The sequence below is a fragment of the Alternaria metachromatica genome (genome assembly GCF_023757995.1).
Source record: "Alternaria metachromatica strain BMP 0045 chromosome Unknown scaffold_3, whole genome shotgun sequence".
In the NCBI taxonomy this organism is placed as follows: domain Eukaryota; kingdom Fungi; phylum Ascomycota; class Dothideomycetes; order Pleosporales; family Pleosporaceae; genus Alternaria; species Alternaria metachromatica.
This window is the reverse complement of record NW_026055494.1, coordinates 286328-307064: the sequence shown is the minus strand read 5'-3', so window position 1 is coordinate 307064 and position 20737 is coordinate 286328. Positions and strand designations below refer to the sequence as shown.

At 52.3% G+C, this 20737-nt stretch overlaps 8 protein-coding genes across 8 annotated transcripts; 7 read left to right on the top strand and 1 right to left on the bottom strand.

Annotated features, from left to right (window-relative positions):
• Positions 1–1076: 1076 nt before the first annotated feature.
• J4E83_001746 (uncharacterized protein) lies at positions 1077–2257 on the top strand (the record flags this gene model as incomplete). Its single annotated transcript, XM_049328700.1, has 3 exons — positions 1077–1488; positions 1539–1745; positions 1803–2257. 3 exons carry the CDS (start codon positions 1077–1079, stop codon positions 2255–2257), a joined length of 1074 nt encoding a protein of 357 aa, XP_049191672.1.
• A 1428-nt stretch (positions 2258–3685) lies between these two features.
• Positions 3686–5441, top strand: J4E83_001745 (uncharacterized protein; the record flags this gene model as incomplete). Its single annotated transcript, XM_049328699.1, has 5 exons — positions 3686–3803; positions 3855–4085; positions 4133–4222; positions 4278–5032; positions 5082–5441. The coding sequence occupies 5 exons, from the start codon at positions 3686–3688 to the stop codon at positions 5439–5441; spliced, it is 1554 nt and encodes a 517-aa protein (XP_049191671.1).
• A 610-nt stretch (positions 5442–6051) lies between these two features.
• J4E83_001744 (uncharacterized protein) lies at positions 6052–7322 on the bottom strand (the record flags this gene model as incomplete). The annotated part of the gene is made up of 4 exons (XM_049328698.1): positions 6052–6503; positions 6557–6739; positions 6800–7235; positions 7296–7322. 4 exons carry the CDS (start codon positions 7320–7322, stop codon positions 6052–6054), a joined length of 1098 nt encoding a protein of 365 aa, XP_049191670.1.
• Positions 7323–8439: 1117 nt separating this feature from the next.
• On the top strand, positions 8440–10314 carry J4E83_001743 (uncharacterized protein; the record flags this gene model as incomplete). The annotated part of the gene is made up of 3 exons (XM_049328697.1): positions 8440–8660; positions 8711–9010; positions 9069–10314. The coding sequence occupies 3 exons, from the start codon at positions 8440–8442 to the stop codon at positions 10312–10314; spliced, it is 1767 nt and encodes a 588-aa protein (XP_049191669.1).
• A 2118-nt stretch (positions 10315–12432) lies between these two features.
• Positions 12433–14181, top strand: J4E83_001742 (uncharacterized protein; the record flags this gene model as incomplete). Its single annotated transcript, XM_049328696.1, has 2 exons — positions 12433–12441; positions 12490–14181. 2 exons carry the CDS (start codon positions 12433–12435, stop codon positions 14179–14181), a joined length of 1701 nt encoding a protein of 566 aa, XP_049191668.1.
• A 735-nt stretch (positions 14182–14916) lies between these two features.
• J4E83_001741 (uncharacterized protein) lies at positions 14917–15957 on the top strand (the record flags this gene model as incomplete). Its single annotated transcript, XM_049328695.1, has 1 exon — positions 14917–15957. One exon carries the CDS (start codon positions 14917–14919, stop codon positions 15955–15957), a length of 1041 nt encoding a protein of 346 aa, XP_049191667.1.
• A 1247-nt stretch (positions 15958–17204) lies between these two features.
• J4E83_001740 (uncharacterized protein) lies at positions 17205–18924 on the top strand (the record flags this gene model as incomplete). The annotated part of the gene is made up of 2 exons (XM_049328694.1): positions 17205–17946; positions 18011–18924. 2 exons carry the CDS (start codon positions 17205–17207, stop codon positions 18922–18924), a joined length of 1656 nt encoding a protein of 551 aa, XP_049191666.1.
• Positions 18925–19276: 352 nt separating this feature from the next.
• Positions 19277–20437, top strand: J4E83_001739 (uncharacterized protein; the record flags this gene model as incomplete). The annotated part of the gene is made up of 2 exons (XM_049328693.1): positions 19277–19585; positions 19655–20437. The coding sequence occupies 2 exons, from the start codon at positions 19277–19279 to the stop codon at positions 20435–20437; spliced, it is 1092 nt and encodes a 363-aa protein (XP_049191665.1).
• Between the last annotated feature and the right edge of the window lie 300 nt (positions 20438–20737).

The window sequence follows — 20737 nt, the reverse complement described above, 5'->3', positions numbered from 1 at the left end:
TGTTACCAAAGTGGCTCAACATGTCGGAACACGGTCTCGTAAAGCCAATCGGCTCGTTCACCAACACCCTACTGCTAATCTCCAGCTACCCAACAGCTACCCAACAGCATCGGAGGAAGGTAGTGTTCATAACTACTATAGTACCGTGGACGACATGAGCAACGTCTGTATGTGGATGCTATACGCTAAATTCAGATACCACGTGGCCGACCTACGATCGCATGGGGTCATGCACATTGACATCATGGCTCGATGCCTCGGCCAGAATCTGATACCAGGATCTGATGGAGATAAGCTCTTTCAAATCACACTCATTAAACCACTCTGGCACAGTGTCGTATGCTGGTATTAATAAAGTACAATAAATTATTCAAGATTATCTAGGTAGAGCGGGATGTGTGTAGCTACTATGCTAACTAGATGAGATTCAGGCATGTTCACAACAAGTAGGGCTAGTGTGTGATCATCTAGACAATCGGATAACTTTCAGATCTAAAATTCTGTAGTCCCCGCCTCATGCCACTGAATGAGAGGATCCTGGGGAAGATAGCTAACCCCCAACGAGCCGGATAAAGGTTCTATTATAACTACTCTATGCCACTTATTAAAAGTATCCTAGAGAAGATACCTAACCCCTGATGCGCTGGATTAGAGTTATGTCGCGACTGTCTTATGCTACTTACTAAGAAGACGCGGGGAGGATAGTTGGCTATTGATAATGCGCTGGGTGTGGGTCCTCTCGCGACTGCCTCATGCCACTCACCCAGGAGACGCGGGGAAGATGGTTGGCCATGATGCGCTGGATGTGTGTTCTCTCGCAACTGCCTCATGCCTCTCGCGACTGCCTCATTGTACTCGCTTCTGGCACACAGCACTCGGGGTATCTAATATTCAAATCTCTCGTACTTTACGCGTTTTCAATCTGTCCTTTACGTTTTCAATCTGTCCTTTACGTTTTCAATCTGTCCTTTACGTTTTCAATCTGTCCTTTACGTTTTCAATCTGTCCTTTACGTTTCCAATCTGTCCTCTACGTGTGCCAGTAAACGCATTGCATTCCCCAAGACCTCAATTACCATGCCGCCACCGCGCTCATCCAACAAGGAAAACTCCCCACCTGCGAAGAGACCCAAGAAGACAGTACTGTCGGCAGCAGCCTCAAGAGCTCGCAACGCGCCTTTGACTGGAGCACTGTCGGCATCACCGTCCCAACTACCTGAACCGCCACCAGGACACCAGACAGCGCGGACTCGATCATCAACAACGAAAGCAAAACGACCCCCTGCGTTTACGGTATTCACCAACAACACCGGAGCGACAGAGCAGATACTTGACGACGCGGATCCCACAACTAGCATCATTGACGAATGCACAGTACCTGACATCGTTGACCGATGCTCCCTAACAGATAACGACCTGTTCAGTGAGCTAACCGCCGACGAAATCCGCAGTTTGGTAGAACGATTGTTGCCAGACCTCCAAGAAGATGGTAAGCTCTACTCTACAGCACGTAAGGCGCATATGTACTAACTTTACCAGGAGTTCAAGAGTTCCTTGCGACCGTCTATGACCACGCATGCACATCGCCGCCTTTCGTTATACCCCGCCGAGAGCGAGATCCGTCCACCTGGCCGCTTACGTATCCGGACATGGACTTCGCATGGGGACAGGCAGTGGAAGGCGAACATGCTATTGAGCTCCCGGACACAATGGACAATTGGATTGACATGAGCGAGAGCAATTTGGGTAAGTTGTCAACGTGAAGTACGTTGAGGAGCCTCCAAGCTAATTACGCTCACGCAGTTAAACCTACTGGAAGCCTCCGCGATACCCTTCTCATTGTCAGCTCATACCCCACTGCCAAGGAGGATAGCACAGTTCATCGATCGTATGGTACCACCCTAGACATTTCAAACGAGTCCATGTTTATGCTCTACGCCAAGCTTGGCCACAATGTATCCTCGATCAGAAACCACGGCGCCCTCCACTTGGACGTGTTCCCCAGGCGAGTTGACCGCAACATTGCACTCGGTCTCGGGAATATCGTCGACCAGGTTCCGACCAATCTCGGCATGTATTGGAGACTCGTGGTTCGTCAGCTCATTGAGTCATCGCATTCCAAACTGGCTCTCCTCGTCGGGTCCGCAGGTGTTGCCACGTACGTCGACTATCTCAAACAAAACAACATCCGCTATCAAATATTTGGCTATCGAACAAAAGCGTGCAAGGCTACTAGAAAGAGAATCATCATGGAGTAGAACAGGTTGCAGATGAAGAGAGAAGCGCAAAAGAAGAGTGAAGGTGAGGCTCCAAAACGGCGAAAGCATGGCAGAATGCCGAAGAGCCTACAGTAAGCTACATACGTTGTACCTAGGACTGCGACGAGTATCTATTCCCAAGTGCCTCTACTATCAACTAAGGTTGTTTGATCCATAAGGTGTGTCACGCGGCAGCATTTAGAGAGAGGTAAAGAGGTAGCAGAAAATCCGGCTGCGGTCTGTTGATACAGCTGTCTGGCGCCTACGTATTCTTGTAGCATAGCACATTGGCTGTATTTTGGCACGTGTATTCTGCAAACTACAATTTCGGCGCCCTCACTTGAAGCACTTCATCAGAACAATCGCCATCTCGTGTTGCTGCACTTTGTGATTCGGTGTTCTCTTATGTCGCGGAAAACGTAGAGCAGGGTCTAGAGAGACGCGTCGAAGTGTTCAGACGGCAGCTTGTTGGTAAGGATTTCTCCCACGTGATGCACTTACCAGTCACATTTCTCTTCATATAACAGTGCAGTCGTGTTACGCGCATACAACCTTGAGCGGGATCTTCTTTCTTTTCCATAGAGCTCAATACAACTTCGCATACCTGGGCAACAGTTCCCTGACCGCGCTCTGTTGCTCTGCTCTGCATCAACATCTCACCGTAATACGTAGGTACCTTTGAGATGAAGTAATTATCAGCCAGTTCGTGTCATTTTGGAGCGCAATAGGTAGGTATAGTGAAACTTATTTGCGTGTAGAATCGAAATGTGTCTGACCTGCGCGAGCAGCCGCATCCCGCTGAAGCTCCCTAAGTTCGCCAACGAGAATATAGACAACGTTCCTTCCCCGCCCAAGTTTGTCGCTCCCGTGCGCCCTCTTACACCCCCACTCCCGCTATTGCGACCCTCTCTGCCCTTCACACCTCCTCCGCCTGCGCCTCCACTTTCGCTGTCATCAACCTTGACTAAGCTTTTTCTTGTTCTACAAGTTGAAGATGCAGACCCCAAAGAGCAAGGGAAAGGCCCTGAAGCGGAGGAAATAACGAAAAAGGGAGGAGTGAGTAAGTTTTGAAATCGCGAGGTATACTGTAGAGGGTAGGCCTGTAATCATAATCGAAGCATACACGGGTTGAATACAAGAAGTAGGACTTGGGAGGATTACATCAAAGTTGCAGTGTGATGGTGATGTCTTCTCATCGGGCTCGGCACGATGCGTGGGCGGGAGATCCGCTAGCGGCGCACTGCTGATTGGTTTCATGCAGGTCCGCTTCAACCCCAGAAATAACTCCCCAAGCCGCGCATCGTGAGCGCCGCTGCCACCAGAGTGTTGCGCCCGTGCTGCCGGCGAGCGCTTCCGATAATCTTCTAATCCTGCACTATGTAGAGCGCGAGCACGTCTATTATACCAAGGCTCGAAACCTCCGGCACCATGGACACGATCGCAGTGGCCCCCAAGGCGTCGGCGCTGGCGTCGCCCAAGATTGTTAAGAATGCAAAGGGCAACATTGTGCCGAGCAGCCAGATGGCGCATATCGCGTATGGATGCGGTAAGCGCTCCGTCATCCAGAGTGTCAGAGAAGGCTACTAACGCATGGCAGAGCACATGGGCGAGATGTTCGAGAAGGCGCGCAAGCAGACGCTCCAGCACTACCGAGCCATCCTCCAGAACATCCACGAGAAGCCGAGCATAATAGCGCAGACGTACACTGCGCCGGCGGATGCGCGCAATGTGGTATCCCTGAGGCCGCTGTACCTGTGCCTGCAGTGCCCGAGCATCATGACTGAGGTGGATCGCGATTTGCACTTCGAGACCAAGTCGCACTGTTTCTGTGGGTTAGACAATGCCATAGGAATACAAGGAGCTAACAGGAAGCAGCTGTGGAGTCACGAGACGGCAACATATACTGTGGCAATTGCCAGGACTTCATCTACGACGAGACGTTGGACGTGCTGAGAGTACAGAAGGGTGTGTGGCGGCATACTCGTGCTCCAAGACATCAGATTGGCTGACTGCAATACAGGCAAGAAGCGAAAGTACGAAGACAACACCACGACCGAAGACCACAAGCTCGTAATCAGCAACTCGACCTTCCTCCCCTGCCGCGCGATAGGTCTGCGCGGGCTCTATAATATGGGCCAGACGTGCTTCATGAGCGTCATCCTACAAACCCTCGTCCACAATCCATTCATACGGAACTTCTATCTTTCCGAAGGTCATAAGCAGACAGAGTGCGAGAGGGACTCATGTGTGAGCTGTGCGCTGGACGAGATGTTTGTCGAATTCCACTCAGCTGAGAAGACAGAGGGCTTTGGCGCCGTCAGCATGCTCATGGGCAGCTGGCTGGCGGGGGAAGCTCTCGCAGGATACCAGCAGCAGGATGCGCACGAGTACATGCAGTTCATACTCAACACGCTGCACCAGGCGAACGGCGGATCGACAGACGACTCGGAGGATTGCAAGTGCGTGGTACATCAGGCCTTCTGCGGGAAGCTCTCAAGTACGGTGACATGCGACAATTGTCGCAATGTGACCACGGCGCAAGACCCGTATATGGACCTTAGTTTGGACGTACGGATACAAGGCAAGAAACGGAAGATCAAGGAAGAAAAGGGTGAAGAGACACCTTTGGATTTGAGGGACTGTCTCGAACGCTTCACGGTGAAGGAGAAGCTGGGCTCAGCAGAGTACACATGTCGAAATTGCGACAGTCCGCAGAATGCGACCAAGCAGCTGAGCATCAAGCGGTTACCGCCGGTACTCTCCATTCACCTCAAGGTAAGTACCAAGAGCCGCCCGCAGCGTCCCTATACTGACAATTACCCAGCGCTTCGAGCACACAAAATCTACGTCCTCCAAGATCGAAACCCCCGTTCGCTTCCCTGTCAAACTAGACATATATCCCTACACGACCTCCCATAAAGCCGCCATGCGCGCCGTGAAGACCTCCGGCGCACCGCTCTCGAACCACAACGTCAACAGCCCGGCGAACGCCCTCGTATATGAACTGAGCAGTGTCATCGTGCACAAGGGCAAAATCGACTCTGGACACTACGTCAGTTACAGCAGGGAAGGCAACGACTGGTTCATGTTCGACGATAGCAAGGTAGTGCTGGTCAGTGAGGCAGAGGTGCTTGCTGCAGAGGCCTATTTGCTATTCTATATGGTTGGCGGACTAGAGGTCTAAGAGCTTCCTTGGAAGAAGGTGGAGTTCCGGCAGTTTGGTGTACAGTATCTCTGCTCGGGCATGTTACAGGCCCATGAGCTGCATGATTGGCGTTTAGAGGGCACCCCGGCGTTTGTGAGGGCAAGTTGAGAAGCCCTCTTTATCTTAGGATTATCTGGCATACCGGCTTCCACATTGTCACTTTCTCAATACATTACAAGTTTTCTTACACACACACACATCTGACCAGCCTCACTCAATGACGCTGACTTTCTTCGAACGCATTGGTGTTCATCATCCCCATCCCCAATCAGGCCGACCGCCCGATTCATGCTATCACAGCCTCTCCACTCGGGAAACTTTGCCGCGTCCAATACCGCCGCACACACACAAACGCGCCGTTTCAACGCACACTTCGTAGGGCAAAAAGCGATCTGAGCAGCACCTATTTTCACCGCAAACAGGTACATCCGGTGGCTTTACACCGCTCATCACATCCTCTTGGAGCAGCCACCCCACTCATGCAATATATCTGCTATCGTTCATGATTCAGCGTTTCGTGAGGTAAATATATTAAGGTATCGCTGCCTCCAAAGCTACCATTCGACTTTATTATTTTTTACTTCATGTACTAATTGAACGGCGATTTCGCCTTTGTCGAACTCGAAGAAATATTGCTCCTTGAGCTGGAATCCTCAAACATGGTTTCGATCTGGGTATTAACCGTTATCCCCTTCCCGCTCACAAACTGCTCAACGCCGCCTATTTGATCCGATGGCGGATCTGTGAAGAGCGAGTCTTCTGATCCGTTTGCTCGGTTCCGCGTATCGTGCGTGGAGTGCAGACCGCCGGAGATCTGGTTCGAAGCAGTCAGACGGTTTCCGCTTGCTTTTCGTCGCGCGGACGAGAGTTCGTAGTGGCGGCCGTAGCTGTTGGCGGAGTCTTTGGTGGTGTTGTTTGTGCCGAGGATCATGGAGCGGAGCGCGGGGAGACAGGTGGCGATTATGGCGATGGCGGTTTCGATCATGGAGACGGTGCATGTTAGCATCGTTTCGTTCCTGTGCGAGTAGTAGGCTCGGACGACTGGCGATATGTTAGTCTGATTCCAGTTCATCTCGAATCTGATGGGAACGTACTGCTGGCAATAACCACGAAGAAACCCAAGGCGAAGATTCCGGCTACACCGAGCTTTTGCTTCAGCTTCATCTGTAGCCGGGAGACCATGGTGATGGGTAGGCAGATGATGAACACGTCGGTTGCGATGTTGAAGCAAATGGTGATCCAGTAGTTGATCTCGGCGGCTTTGGGACTGCATTGATCTGCGCATGGTCAGTCTCCACCGTTCGCATGCATGTGGGTCAGGGTTTGCTTTTGCTCACAGGCTGGGTTATTCGACCATCGCTTGTCGTGGGGGAAGCACTGAAAGATGATGTCGAAAAAGATGACGAGGTAGGTGACAGCTAATCCGGCAAGCGTGAAGTTATACACAAGGACCAGACGCGAGCCGGGAGCAGCCAGGCTCTTGTAAAAGAAGACCAGGGCGAACTTGATCGCCCATAATGAGGAAACGTAGAGTGTGGATCCGGGGATGATCATCTGCATTATGCCCTTGAAGTTTTCCGGGGTGATTGACGCCATGTCGCCCAGCCCTAGGTTCCACATGTGCTGCTGGATGATGAGGTCCCCGATCAGACATGTCAGAGAGAGTAGGATGAGGTAGTCGTCGATTCCTAGGTTGCCCAGTCTCGACCATCGCGCATACATGCGTAGCGCGACAAAAGGCACCGTGGCTACGGTGCAGATATACCATGACACCTGTCAACTGAATCAGCACTGCACATAGTATACGATGCATGCAGGAAGGGGAGGACTTACCACCTGCCCGAGCTCACTGTCGACCATGCTGCTTTGCTTATATGGCCGTCACCGAGAAAAAGGCCGTGAGGAGTTCGAGCCTGCTCGCTCCACTCTAGTTGGAGATCCAAGAACAGTGTGTGGAGAGTGTGACGAGGGTGAGTAGAACGTCGATTGACAGCGGGGCTGCCGCAACAAGTACCATTTTTCTCTACTCCACGGGCAAACGACCCCCTAAAGTAACTTTACAGGATGTTGCGGGTTGTGCAACTAGTATGCCGTCCCGTAGCGTTGTGGCATGATAGCATCAGGGGACCTCCCAAAGCCCAACCAACCGTAAGCTGGCAAGCATCTGAGAGGTCTCGGCCGCTAGAGTCGGTAGCCAAAATTGAGCTGCGAAACCCTTCTACGGCCGCTACTGAGTGGCAACGTTTTCATGCGTTAGAGCAGGTTCAGCTACGCTGGTTGGAAGAATCTGACTCGAGACGACAAAACTACATGTATAGCATCGTGTCCGCCGGACGGGGCAGTGGGAAACCATACGCCACTGCTCGCATGTGAAGAGACTACCGAGTAATGGATGGCAAAAAATCGTCGTTGGCTTCGGGGTCATGGGTGCGAGGGTGAGAAGGGTTGTGCTCAGATCCGTATCGAGGTTCCATGGTTCGGTCCGATGAGGATGCAAGCATCCTAGCTCGCATGGCGATGAACGACAGGGAGCGCCGGTCTGGAAGGCGAGAACTAGACACATGGCGCACGAGGCCGACAGGTTCTACCTTGGTACCGTCACCTTCTAGCGCTTTTGGTGTCTCAGCCGGGCTTCTAGCATGGATGCTGCACGGTAGCTGCGATTGGTTCGACTCGCTTAGCTTTCCAATTTTGCGGTCCCTGAATCTGATCGGACCTCGGATCCTGCGGAATCTGCAGAGACGGAGATGAAAATGCCCTATTTTCCCTCGCGGCTCCTTCAGGCTCCACGCCGGGCAATCTTCGGCAGTTGGACGTTACATGGTGTTGCTGTGCTGTTGGCGGCGAGAACTCGTTCCAGCTGGTGGCAGCCCGCCAAAGTGGTGCCCTATATAGCCATGTGTAAGCCCAAACACGATCTACAGCCTCCCGCCAAACTCTATCTCTTACCCAACATCGTGTTTCCCTGTCCTGCGTCATGAAGGTTCCCTCGGCTCTGATTGGCTTGCAAAGCCTCTCGCTAGGCGTTTTCCTCGGACAGGTGGCTGCCACGCCGCTACCTCCGAAACCTTCAAGAGCAACCGTCGCGGATGGAACGGCGGCCCTCGATCAGGGAACTGTGAAGGGTTTCACTGATGATTATGGAAACTCTGTTTTCCTCGGCATTCCATTTGCGCAGACAACTGGGGGACAGAACCGGTATGTAATGGCGGTCCTGCATCGCCTCCGGTTTACTGATCATTGCGTAGATGGAAGGCTCCCAAGGACGTCAAGAAGCTGAAGAAGGGCGAAGTGCTCGATGCCACAAAGTATGGTGCGACATGTCCACAGGCCATTACCGGTACAACATACTCCCAGCAAGATGAAGATTGCTTGAACCTCAACATCTGGGCGCCATCTTCGAACAGTAAGCTGCCACGGGCGCCGCCGATGCCTCATAAACCGAATGGACCTCACCATCCACCAGGCCCTCCGTCAGGCCCACCAGGTCCACCGGGTTCTCCACCAGGCTTAGACGCACCCGGTGGTCTTCCGGTATTCGTCTACATGTACGTGATTTCCCTGTACGAACTGTGTGTGGAGCATATACTGACCCGGGAAATCCAGGTACGGCGGCGCGATGGTGACGGGCTCAAGCAGCAATCCAGCCTATGTCGGAGAGAATTTCGCTCGCAAGGGAGTTGTCTTCGTTAGCTTCAATACTCGTGAAAGTCTTTGGGCATACCCCAACTCTGCCGAGCTTGTCGATGGAGAGGAGTCGCAGAACTTTGGCATCCTCGATGTCGACAAGGCTTTGCAATGGGTCTTCGACAACATTGCCCAGTTTGGCGGTGATCCCAACCGTGTCGTGTTCGGAGGTCATTCATCTGGCTCTGTTCAGGTTGACCACTACCTCTGGAACCACCCCAACACACCACTCGTCGGGGCCGTTCAGATGGCTGCCAACGCAAAGTCTGGTCCTGCCGTCGGCCCTACCAACCAAGCGCTCGACCTCGTTGCCAAAGAGGTTGGCTGCGCAACTGGTGCAGGACAGCTCGAGTGCCTGCGCAAGGTGGACATGTACGCCTTCCAAACCGAGGCCTTCAATGCCACCTTGAACACGTACTTCACGCCTGTCGTAGACGAGAAGACACGCTACCAAGACTATGCTGCGCGGTTCGCTGCCGGCAACTACGCTTCCCATGTACCCCTCCTGACGGGTAACTCCGACAAAGAGGGCGCCCTTTTTGGTCTGGTGTATGGCAGCGAGAACACAGACTTTTCGGCGTGGCTCAAGACCTTCGATGCTGACGTCGCCGAGATCCCAAACAACATCATCGAGGCCGCGTACGACATCGCCGACTACTCCAGTGTCTCGGAAATGAGCGGCGCCCAGTACGGTGATGCACGCTTCTTCTGCCCTGTCGACCACTTCATCGACTTGCGCAGCGAGACCCAAGACACTTGGTCATACCGCTTCCTCGGCAACTACTCCAACCTCCTGCCTCTGCCTGTCGACTACCCAACACACGGCGCTGAGATTCCCTTCTTCTTCGGAGGCAACGGTGCCTTTGCTGGTGTTGAGGGAGTGACTGCCGAGGAACAGGCGCTTGCTGACTTCCAGAACGACTGGTTCGTCGAGTTCATCAAGAACCCCGCCGCTGGTCCTGGATGGGAAAAGGCCACTCCTCGCAGCGGCCCGATTGCAAAGCTTGGTGTGCCTGGGGACGAGCTTACTGTTGAAATTGGCAACACAGCCGATTACAATGGCAGATGTCAAAAGGTATACAACCCATATCTACCAAAGTACCCTGTTATCCAGAGCGTACTCTCCGGTGTCATGGACATGGTAGAGGGCATCATCGGAAACTAGAATAACGAATACATAAGCAACCGGAAGGCTATCATGAGACCTTAGCAGCTTCCATAGTTAATCCTAATGTAAACACATCAACAGTGATCGTCCCACTTCAGGAAGTTCTCTCCACTATGTTGATGAACCAATCGCATTTCCAGAGGTCTCGCCTTGGGTCGACAAGAAAACACGTGATCCCGAGGTCTGATTCTGAAACTGGGCTCAGAATCTGTAGGGTTCTCTGACGATGAAACTGGTGTTGTCGCTGATGCGGAAAGAGTCATGCGAAGAGTTGGTAACCTTGGAGTCGGGTCGTGCTGATGAGATCGTGGAGTGCATCAGCAAAGTAGTGGACGTGGTCGACTTGTGGTCGGCGACGTTGCTCTCGGCGACACTGCGGTGCGGTGATTGCGCAGGACACGCTTCTGGGGAAATCCGCATCCTTGCAGGGCATGCTCTCTCGATAAAATCGCATCTCGAATTTTGAGATGTCGAATTGCGGCTGCTGGGGAGGGCTTTCTAGACCCCAATACATCGGAAAGCACCCGTCTTGGCGAGACCTAGCAGGCCCCTCTCCCTGCTCCGCTAAAGGAAGGAGGATACGACAGAAGGATTGCAGGCGAGGCTCGTAACACGGCTTTGCAGCTCGAAGTGTTTAGCAAAGTAAAATGCGCATGTGGGACTGCTCAACACAAAGCGCGAGGCTGAGTCTGGGTTGCTGGTGGTTACCCAGGTACCAATTCGTCGCATGGCAGGTGCGACGACACGCCTCGTGGAACTTGAGCAACGTCTTGTCTTTCCCCACGATAGACCCTGGAAACCTCTCGTCTTCCTCTCACAATGCCACGCCGTCGCACGCGTTTCCACCAAGCTCAAGCCCCAATGTTCCATACTAGGCGGACCCGAGTTTCGCAATTAGCCATGCTGAGGCTGATTGGACCAAGGCTGACGTTTTCTCGCTCGCCCCATCCCGGCTTGGCCCCAAGCGGGTCTCATCCACAGCGCCCCTTTTCTCAGGGCTCTTGAGATGCAATTGACACGACATGAACGGAAGCAATATATCAAGATCAAGAGTCAAATAGAGCGGAATCTGAGAACTGTATGGCGTACGTCAAAGTCAACTGCTGTCAAATCCCTCTAAGAAATTTACCATGGAGTTTACAGGGGATGAGACGATCTACATAAGGCCTCCCCTTGGCACACGGGGGCCTAAAGCTGTCACGCACCCGTCGACAAGGGCGGTATGCCTCATGGCGCGCGATGCGTGTACTGTACAGGCTGCGCCTCTCCATCCCCCCACTGTGACTAGATGCGCATTCTGAAATTGATGCGTCGGTGAGCCCATGTGGCTGAAATACATACAAGCGTTCCAACCGCTGCTCGGGTCTGGACCTGGGCCTGTTGTCGATGCCAATTCTGACATGAAAAGGATCCTTTTGTCTCTGAAAGACTTTTAACGTTGATCTTGTCAGGCCATGACCGCAGACTAACCTTACTGTCCCTGCCTGTCGGTACTCCACAGCCTTCTACCTTTTACTCAGGTCCACCAGGCCCGTTTAAGCTGGCCCACACCCCCGTTATCACACGTCTTGCCCGCAGCATACAACTCTTTATAGACTCGCTTCCACCCATGGCCTGCACGTCGATCAGGCGTCCGAGCAAGGTTTTGGTGCAAATCACGATCGAACTCGGTCTCCCTCTGCACTTCCTTCACACCACACCCGGTTTCGAATCAACGCCACTATGACCGCGCGTGGCCGTCTCGAACGCATCGATGAAGACCAGGAGTCTCCCTTCCAACGCCGGACCGTATGCGACCGACTCCAGGACTATCGCCAGCTTGGCTGGCTGGCATGCGCTACGACCTCGCTGCTCACCACACGGCATTTGTTGATTGAAAGAAATCTGCACTATCCCTTGCAACTGTACATTACCCAGATCGCGGCTACGGCCCTAGTCGCTTTCCTTTTCCATCCATGGAGACCGAGCGCTCAACATGCCAGCGAGCAAGACCAACGTAGGAAGCGACCAGTTCAAGGTGGACTATTATTGGCCGCTTCGAATCTCCTGCAAGCGGTATCTGCATTCTGCATAGTGCAAGCAGTCCTGCATACTTCGAATCTACCGCTACTATGTATGATCACGGTATGTTATCTAGAGCAAGCTTGACATGCTTTCCGCTGACCATATCAGGCCATAGCCTTCTTCGCTGAAGGTGTTGTTCTCTATGTCTTCAACTACACACCTCGCTCAAACGCAGAAACCCTGTCTTTGAGCTTGCTTGCCACAGCTTGTGCTGGTGTCCTGTTCATGGAATACCGACTAATGGTACCAAGTTTGATCGCATCGATATTGGCAATGCTTCTCGTTGGTGCAGCAAGTGCATTGAAGAAGCTTGCTGCTAGACACTATCCGGGAGAATATGCTACCCGAAGCATGAACGCAATGTTGCTCGTCGTTATGGGCGGTCTGCTTGCATTGTTCTGTCTTGTCAGCAACTTCCCAGGCGAGCACTGGGACTCATTCGACACAAGCAGCCTGCCTCTCCGCGGTCTGAATGCCTTTTCAACAGCAGCGGCATTGTTGAGTGGAGGCTCGATACTCTTCCCAATGGATATCCAGTCAGGAGGCCAACTACCCGGAAGCAGCTTTGCCGCAACACAACGCGTCCGCAGCGCCACGACAATTCTAGCCATGGCAGCTATCACCGGCTCTTTCACCGTTCTGTCAACGCGCCGATCCTACACTAGCTTTTACCAACTATCATGCTTTTTCCTCGCCATCATGTGCGCCTGCGGCAAAGACATCTACGACACGGTTTGGAAACCGTCCAACCGTCAGGACAGCTCGCGCGGAAGCTACGATCTCGTCTCACGCTCTCCCAATGCACCGATCGACGATGAAGAGGATTTTGGTACCAAAGCACAACGAGCATCACGGCCAAGATCGCAGGGCAGTAGTGCTCGCTCTTCTTTGGTCAGCTTGGTCTTGATCGTGCTGTGGACAGCATTCGTGAGCTTGAACTTTGGACAACGACAATACCCTCGGGAGGAGCCGCGCCTGGATCTACAATACGAACCCATTGGGCCTTTGGAAGTTGTGATCAGCATGTACAAAGAGCGCACTGAGGATGTTGCTGCACTTATCAAGAAGTTGGAGAGCATGCCACAAATGACAGAGGCTCTTGTCACGATTTACTTGAAGGATGGCGAAGCAGACGAGAGAAAGATCAAAGCGGAAACGAACGCGCACGAAGTCATCAAGCTACCAAACATAGGACGCGAAGCCGAAACTTACCTGAACCACATCGTCAACCGCTGGGACAGCCTTGCGGAACGAACGATTTTCCTCCAAGCCGACGTTCACAACCCACGAGAATTCTACCCATTCTTCGAGCGATATTTCCGGGCGAACCAGACAGGCTTCCTCAACCTTGGGTGGGCGGGGATATTATGCAATGGCGACGACTGTGGGGACAAGCGCGGCTGGCGTGATGAGACATCGCTGTTCGCGGACGTACAATCCCGAATCGACGGATCCACTCGTGAGAACGTGCTGCTCAGCTACAAAGGCCAGTTCGTTGTCACTGCTGCGCGCATTCGCGGTATCGACAAGTCCATCTACGACGACTTGTGGCAGCTCTTTGTCGACGAGCACAGCTGGGCACACCAAGAGCCCTACCTTCAAGAACGACCCGATTCGATGAGCCAACCCTGGTTCGGATACACAATGGAGAGGATATGGAATGTACTGTTTCAGTGCTCAGACATGGATGTTGCATGGCGATGCCCGACTCTGTTGAGCGGGTGGAGACCTGGTGGTAGCATTGCCGACTGCCAGTGCTTTGATTCAGAATCGGCTGAGTGGGTGGAGAAGCATGTGTAGCGTCTGAGCATTTTTTGTTTGTTTGTTGTGATACCCCTAGACGTCGAAAGGCGCAACGCGATGACGCGAATTTCGGTCGCTTGTTGTTAAATATAGATGACGCGCAATAAGGCGGAATAATAATAGTTTCCTCAGATTCAGTGCGCACAACCTGGGAACGATCATGATTCCCGTCAGAATGCCATACACGCGAGCATGCTTTTTCCTGCCGAGCGGAACAGCATGGCCGTGGAGCCCGCGGACGACCATGGCACGCAGAAAATGTCATCCCAAAGCGTTTGAGGTCTTCATGCATCACAGGGCTGCGAATGCAGGAGGTTCGAAGCGCCAAGCTGAAACACTCTGTGCCGGCCAGATCTCGCGTTCCCGTTTGACACGTGATACAGACACCCCACTTTCAATGCTCGCACGGGTGCCGCAATCGATCCTTGCGCACAGGCGAGCCACCACTCACACATGACTCGGCCGCATTGCACAGCCATGGCGTCGCAGATACTCTCCTTTCTCTCGAAACGTTCCATAAGATCACTCGCGGCGACGTTTTGTACCTAGCCGACCAACTTCCCATGCTCACACAGGGACATTGCCCGTCTTCGAGCTCTGGAAAGCCTGCGGCGAACCCCGTATATTGAACCTTCTAATACTCCGGGATACCAACCTGCAACCACTATCACATCTTCGGGAACTAAACGACAGCGTTCCTTCCACTTGGAACTAACGGACCCTGCATACGCCATGGCGACCATACAGCAGCGATCGAGCAATAAGCTCTCAGTCTCTTCGAACAGAAGCTCTGATGGTCTCTACAAGCATCGTCAAAGCATGCTCTTCCGAGAACTGGAAATTCTGCTCGAACTCACACCGAGCACTTTCAGCTCACCACTTCTGGCCCTTCCAAGAGAGATCCGCGACCAAATATTCAACTATGTGTTACCCGATCCCACAAGGATTCGTCCGGAACTTCACACTTGCCTCTGGGGTGCTGAGATGTCCAACGGAGAGCCCTGGAGACACGACATCTTTGGATATGGATCCTCCGTGGCCAAAGCATCACGACTACGGCCTGAGCTTCTCTTGATCAACAAACAAATCCGGGACGAGCTGCTGCACAACTACTTTCGCCGCAGCAAGATCACTCTACATGCTGAACTACGGAATACGCGGACGAACAACGACTATTTCGAGTTCTCGCAGCACATCCTGCAACTGCCCATGTTGAAGCATGTAACACATATACGCTTCTACGTTGAATGGAACTACACGACGCTGAAAAACGGAGGGAGGGATCGGATGATGAAAGACCAGACACGTATGACGAAGAATCTCCTTGCCTCCATGGACAAGATCGCCCTGTCACTCCAATGCATCGAGACGATCGAGCTATCGGTACTCTTCTTCTGGAAATTCCGGAGCGGAAAAATGTACAGTCTTTCCATGCAGGACCTCTTTGACCTCGAGGACGTGTTCAAGCGCTGCGCAGAGCTGCCCTGGCTTGGTTTACTCGGCGAAAATGACGTACCTGGGAAGAAGAAGACGACTACTTCTACCTACCTCAGCCCGACTTCGGCAACGACGAACTCTTCGGCGGGTGTGGGCTACAAGATGTCGACGGAGAAGAAGGGTACAGAACAGAGTGGAGGCATGGAAATTTGCATCAGCCGTGATCTGGAAGATGCAATGGAGGAGAGAAGAAAGAGCAGTGTTGACTTTTTCGGCAACTACGAAGTCACAGAGCCTTTGCCTCAGCCTTGTTATCGGCATGGTGCCATGATATGAGGTGAAAGCTTCATAGGAGTATTTTGTTTCATGAAAGGAACATTATTGGCCTTTGGTCGAAGAATACCAGACTCTGCCAAACGACGGCACTTCTGGCACACGAGTCCCGGTCTTACAGCACCTGCTTCGCACGCAGTACCACAATCTGATTATCAACGCTACCACAACGCGAAAAACACCACCACCTACAATACCAGACTTAGTGCAATAACCGCTGTATGCGCAGCGCTTGTACGACGTTCTCAGCACACAAGCTGGTCAGAATGGTTTAATTTTCACGAATGCGAGTGCATGATGAACTTCGTTGCACAAGCTCTCCACCGTATAGTGAGCAGGGACTGAGGTCACGAATCCGCCAGTAAGGGCAGTAGCATGACCTTGGCGATGCTAGACCCACCAGAGGGGTATCACATCCCGAGTTGTGGCGTACAATCTACACTAGGCCATGGGGCTCGGCCGAGGCCATTCAATTTGTTGCTAAGCAAACGCGGGGAAGATGGAGAGGGACGGAATCTGGCAAAGATATCGATTTGAGACTGCTGAATTCAAGCTGGAGTAATAATCGCATGATTGCTGTGACAACATCGTGTTCTGATGTCTCTGTTGTTCTTCTCAGTGATACCCTCCAAGAAGCAAGGTGCAAAGTTGTGAGTGGGGATGACGCACTATCTCGGTTAGGCCTCACGGTAGTCTTCCGCGTCTTGGTGCCCCGTTACTGTGCTCACGAACGAGACTGTTCACAGTCATACTGCAGTGGAGTAAGCGGACAATATTCAATCGAATCATGTTTCCTTGGTATGACATAGAGTTAATTCGAAGCGCTGCGCCTGTGTTGGACCCTTGCTGCGTTGCACCCAACGGAATTAACGCTCAAAGATCTTCACCGAGCAAGCCACAGAACATGCGGCAAGCAGGTAGCCGCAACCGATGACACCTCTCACTAGGGCTAGCTGCATCTTACTTGTTCTTACTTAACGTTGGCCTCCGTAGCTGCCATCCATGGCGCTGTTGTATTCTACCCTCCCCCGGATTCAAGCCATTCGAGGCAGCCCGTTATCCCCGGACACCCATGTGGACGAGATCTCCACATGCCAACATTATTAGCTTGACAGCATTCGCTTCGCTGTTTTCGACAAGTACATTACAATTGCTTTGTACAACCGAGTGACGCACTACTCAGCGGTGACGCATAACATATAGCGAATTCGTTACCCTCTGAGCTCATACAATCTCTACGAGCCACCAAGATGCCACAACCAGAACCACCGGGGCTATATCGCCATCCGACAAGAAGCGAGATCATCGACCTCGCCGCAGCAGAAGGCCATGATGCAGATATCCCAAGCAACCTCGGCTCGATACACCAAGTGCCTAGTCATACATCGGAAAGACGGCACTCGCTAGATGAGAAGAAGGGCGAATACACAACTGGCGAAAGAGATGTTGAAAAGGGAAACGACACAGGCTCCATCTCCAGTACAGACCAACCCGATGCAGAAGAGGAACCCGAACGCGATCCGAATGTCGTCGACTTTGACGGTCCTAACGACCCAGAGAACCCAATGAACTGGAAAGCTTCAAAGAAATGGGGCATGGTCGCGCTCATATCGGCGATTACATTCCTGACGCCTCTTGCGAGTTCGCAATTCGCACCCGGTGTGCCGGAGGTCATGCGCGACTTCAATTCAACAAGCGATCTGCTTGAAGGCTTCATGGTGTCCGTTTACGTTTTGGGCTTCGCTTTTGGGCCATTGATCATCGCACCGCTTTCGGAGATGTATGGTCGATTGCCGTTGTACCATAGCTGCAATTTTCTGTTCATTGTCTTCACAATTGCAGCGGCTGTGGCGAACAACATGGCGCAGTTTGTTGTGTTCCGATTTCTCATGGGCTGCTTTGGAGGAGCGCCCATGGTACTTGGTGGAGGAACTATCGCGGATTTGATCCCAAGAGAGCAGCGTGGTACTGCCATGGCCGTCTGGATGATGGGTTAGTAATATCCATGTACGAACTGTATGTGAGACAGACACTGACTTCGTACACTCATCTTTAGGTCCAACGGTAGGGCCTTGTGTCGGTCCAATCATCGGTGGCTTTTTGACTGTAGCGAAAGGCTGGCGATGGAACTTTTGGTTCGTCGCTATAGTGGGCGGGGCATTCTTCATCATGTCACTCATTCTGATGAGCGAGACATCTGGCATCATCATTCTACAACGGAAAGTCAACCGCCTCAAAGCCGAAACAGGCAACACGAAACTACGATCTAAGCTGGACAGTGGCCTCACTCCACGCCAGCTCTTCAAATTTTCAATCATCCGACCAGCCAAGATGCTGTTCCGCTCAACTATCTGCTTCGCCATCTCGCTCTACATTGCGATCACATACGCCTATCTTTACATTCTGTTCACCACCTTCACTGCGGTGTTCAAAGGACAATATGGCTGGCATGGCGGCATTACTGGTCTCTCGTTTCTCGGTCTCGGTATTGGCTCCCTTATCGGACAATTCACTTACATCCACTATGGCAACAAAGTGGTACACAAGCACATGGCGCGCGGCGACTTCCGCCCTGAACACCGGCTGAAAATGATGTGCATCGGTGGCTTCTTCATCCCTTGCGGTCTCTTCATCTACGGTTGGAGTGTACAATACCAGACGCACTTCATGGTGCCCATTGTTGCAACAGGCATCATCGGGTTTGGTCTGCTGATGACGTTCATGCCTGCGACTACGTACTTGGTCGACGTATTTACTGTCCATGCGGCGAGTGCTATGGCAGCGAGTACAGTGTTGCGTAGTGTTGCAGCAGCATTTATCCCACTGAGTAGTCAGACGATGTATGCGCAAATGGGCTACGGTTGGGGCAACACTATGCTGGGGTTCATCGCTACGTTACTGATCCCGATACCATTCTTGTTCATCAGGTACGGAGAGAACATCCGCGCTAGAAGTACAGTCAAACTATGAACACATGCTATGAACTGTAGACTTAGATAGACTCATATACAATAGCAAACCAAATTCTGTGCCTTGGTCTTGACAAAGGGCTGATTCGGTCATGATCCACGACTCCCGCTACCTGACTCGTATAGGCTATATGCAGCCTCGGTGTGTACTCCGAAGCCCCACCCAAGGTCTTGCTGAGCAACATTGGAAATACGACGTCAATAGAACCCTGGCCGCGTCTTGCCATAAGTAGAAACCCGGAAGTAAACATTGGTTCCGCAAGTGTTCTATCAATCGCTCTGATTGAACCTTAGTCTCCTACATCAACACGCGACTCGCTCCGCCGCTCACGGAAAGTAAGAGCTACATCACTATGGCTTCCTCACTACCAGAGTCCAACACCTCCCTCACATACACGCAACCTTCTTCCCAACCACATCTTACACATACACCCATACCGAAGCCAGGTCCGCAAGAAGTTCTAGTGAAAATCAAAGCCGCAGCCATCAACCCCGTCGACATCCAACTATGGGGAAACCCCATGATCGGCTGGCTAGCAGGCAAGAAAGAGAAAGGAATAGGACGCGACTACTCTGGAGAAATCGTAGCCCTGGGCGAAGAAGCAAGTAAGAGCGGGAAATGGGAGGTTGGTGATGAAGTCTTTGGATTGTGTAATCGACCTGTAAGTCAATCTTTCGCCCGGCACGGCTTTCGCTTCATGATGAAATACGTTGGGATTGACAAATGATAGATGGCAGAAGGAACATTCACAGAATACCTCTCCATCAACCCAACCTCAGAGCCCATCGCAAAGAAACCAACCACCCTATCTCACCACGAAGCCGCCGCCATCCCTCTCGTCGTCCTAACAGCCTTCGCCTGCCTCGACTGGCTCCCCTCCGCATCCGCCTCCCCATCCCCCTCTCAACGCCGCGTCATCGTCTCAGGCGCCAGCGGCGGCGTAGGAATGTGGTGCGTGCAACTAGCCAAAAAGCTGTATTCCTGCCACGTAACCGGCATCTGCTCCGGCTCCAACGTCGATTTCGTGCAATCCCTAGGCGCAGACGAAGTCATCGATTACCGCACCCAAGACGTGCCCAACTCGCTTCTTTCCAAACGTCCCGGCGGCACGAAATACGATTTGTACATTGACTGTGTGGGCGGCACGGAGATGTTTGCGCATTGGAATGAGTTGCTTCATCCGTCGGGCGCGTATATTACTATTGTGGGGGATAAGACTTCGAGGACGGCGATGGGTGGGCCGTTGACGTATTTTACGTATCCGTCGCAGGTGATGAGGCATGTTTGGGGGTACTTCTTTGGGCCGAGGTATGCAAATGTTATCTTGTATCAGAAGAGTGAGTTGCTGGAGCAGGTCAGGGAGTTGGCTGAGAAGGGCGAGGTAAAGGTTGTAGTACAAGATGTCGTTAAGGGGATCTTGACAGAGGAAGGATGTAAAGAGGGGTGGGAGCAGGTCAAGGGGTATATGGTCGAAGGAAGAGTTAGGGGGAAGATCGTTGTTGATGTTGCGTAGGTTCTATGACCTGTGCACCAGACTAGGGAATGAAGTGTAACGATCAATTAAAGCAAATTACCATCTATGTACTATTGGGTGTATCACGCCGGGTATCAAGGGGGGTAATGAGACGCTTGAGCACGTGTGCTCAGACGTTATAACGAGAGAAAGAACTGTAAAGGAAAAAATGTTGACAGATCCGTCAAGGAGATCCTCACATAAAGGCGACGCAGATGTAAACCTTGCTCCTTGCCAGAAAACTCCAGCCCGCAGCTAGCCCCTACCCAGCTGTTTTTCGTGAATGCATACTCCAGTCGT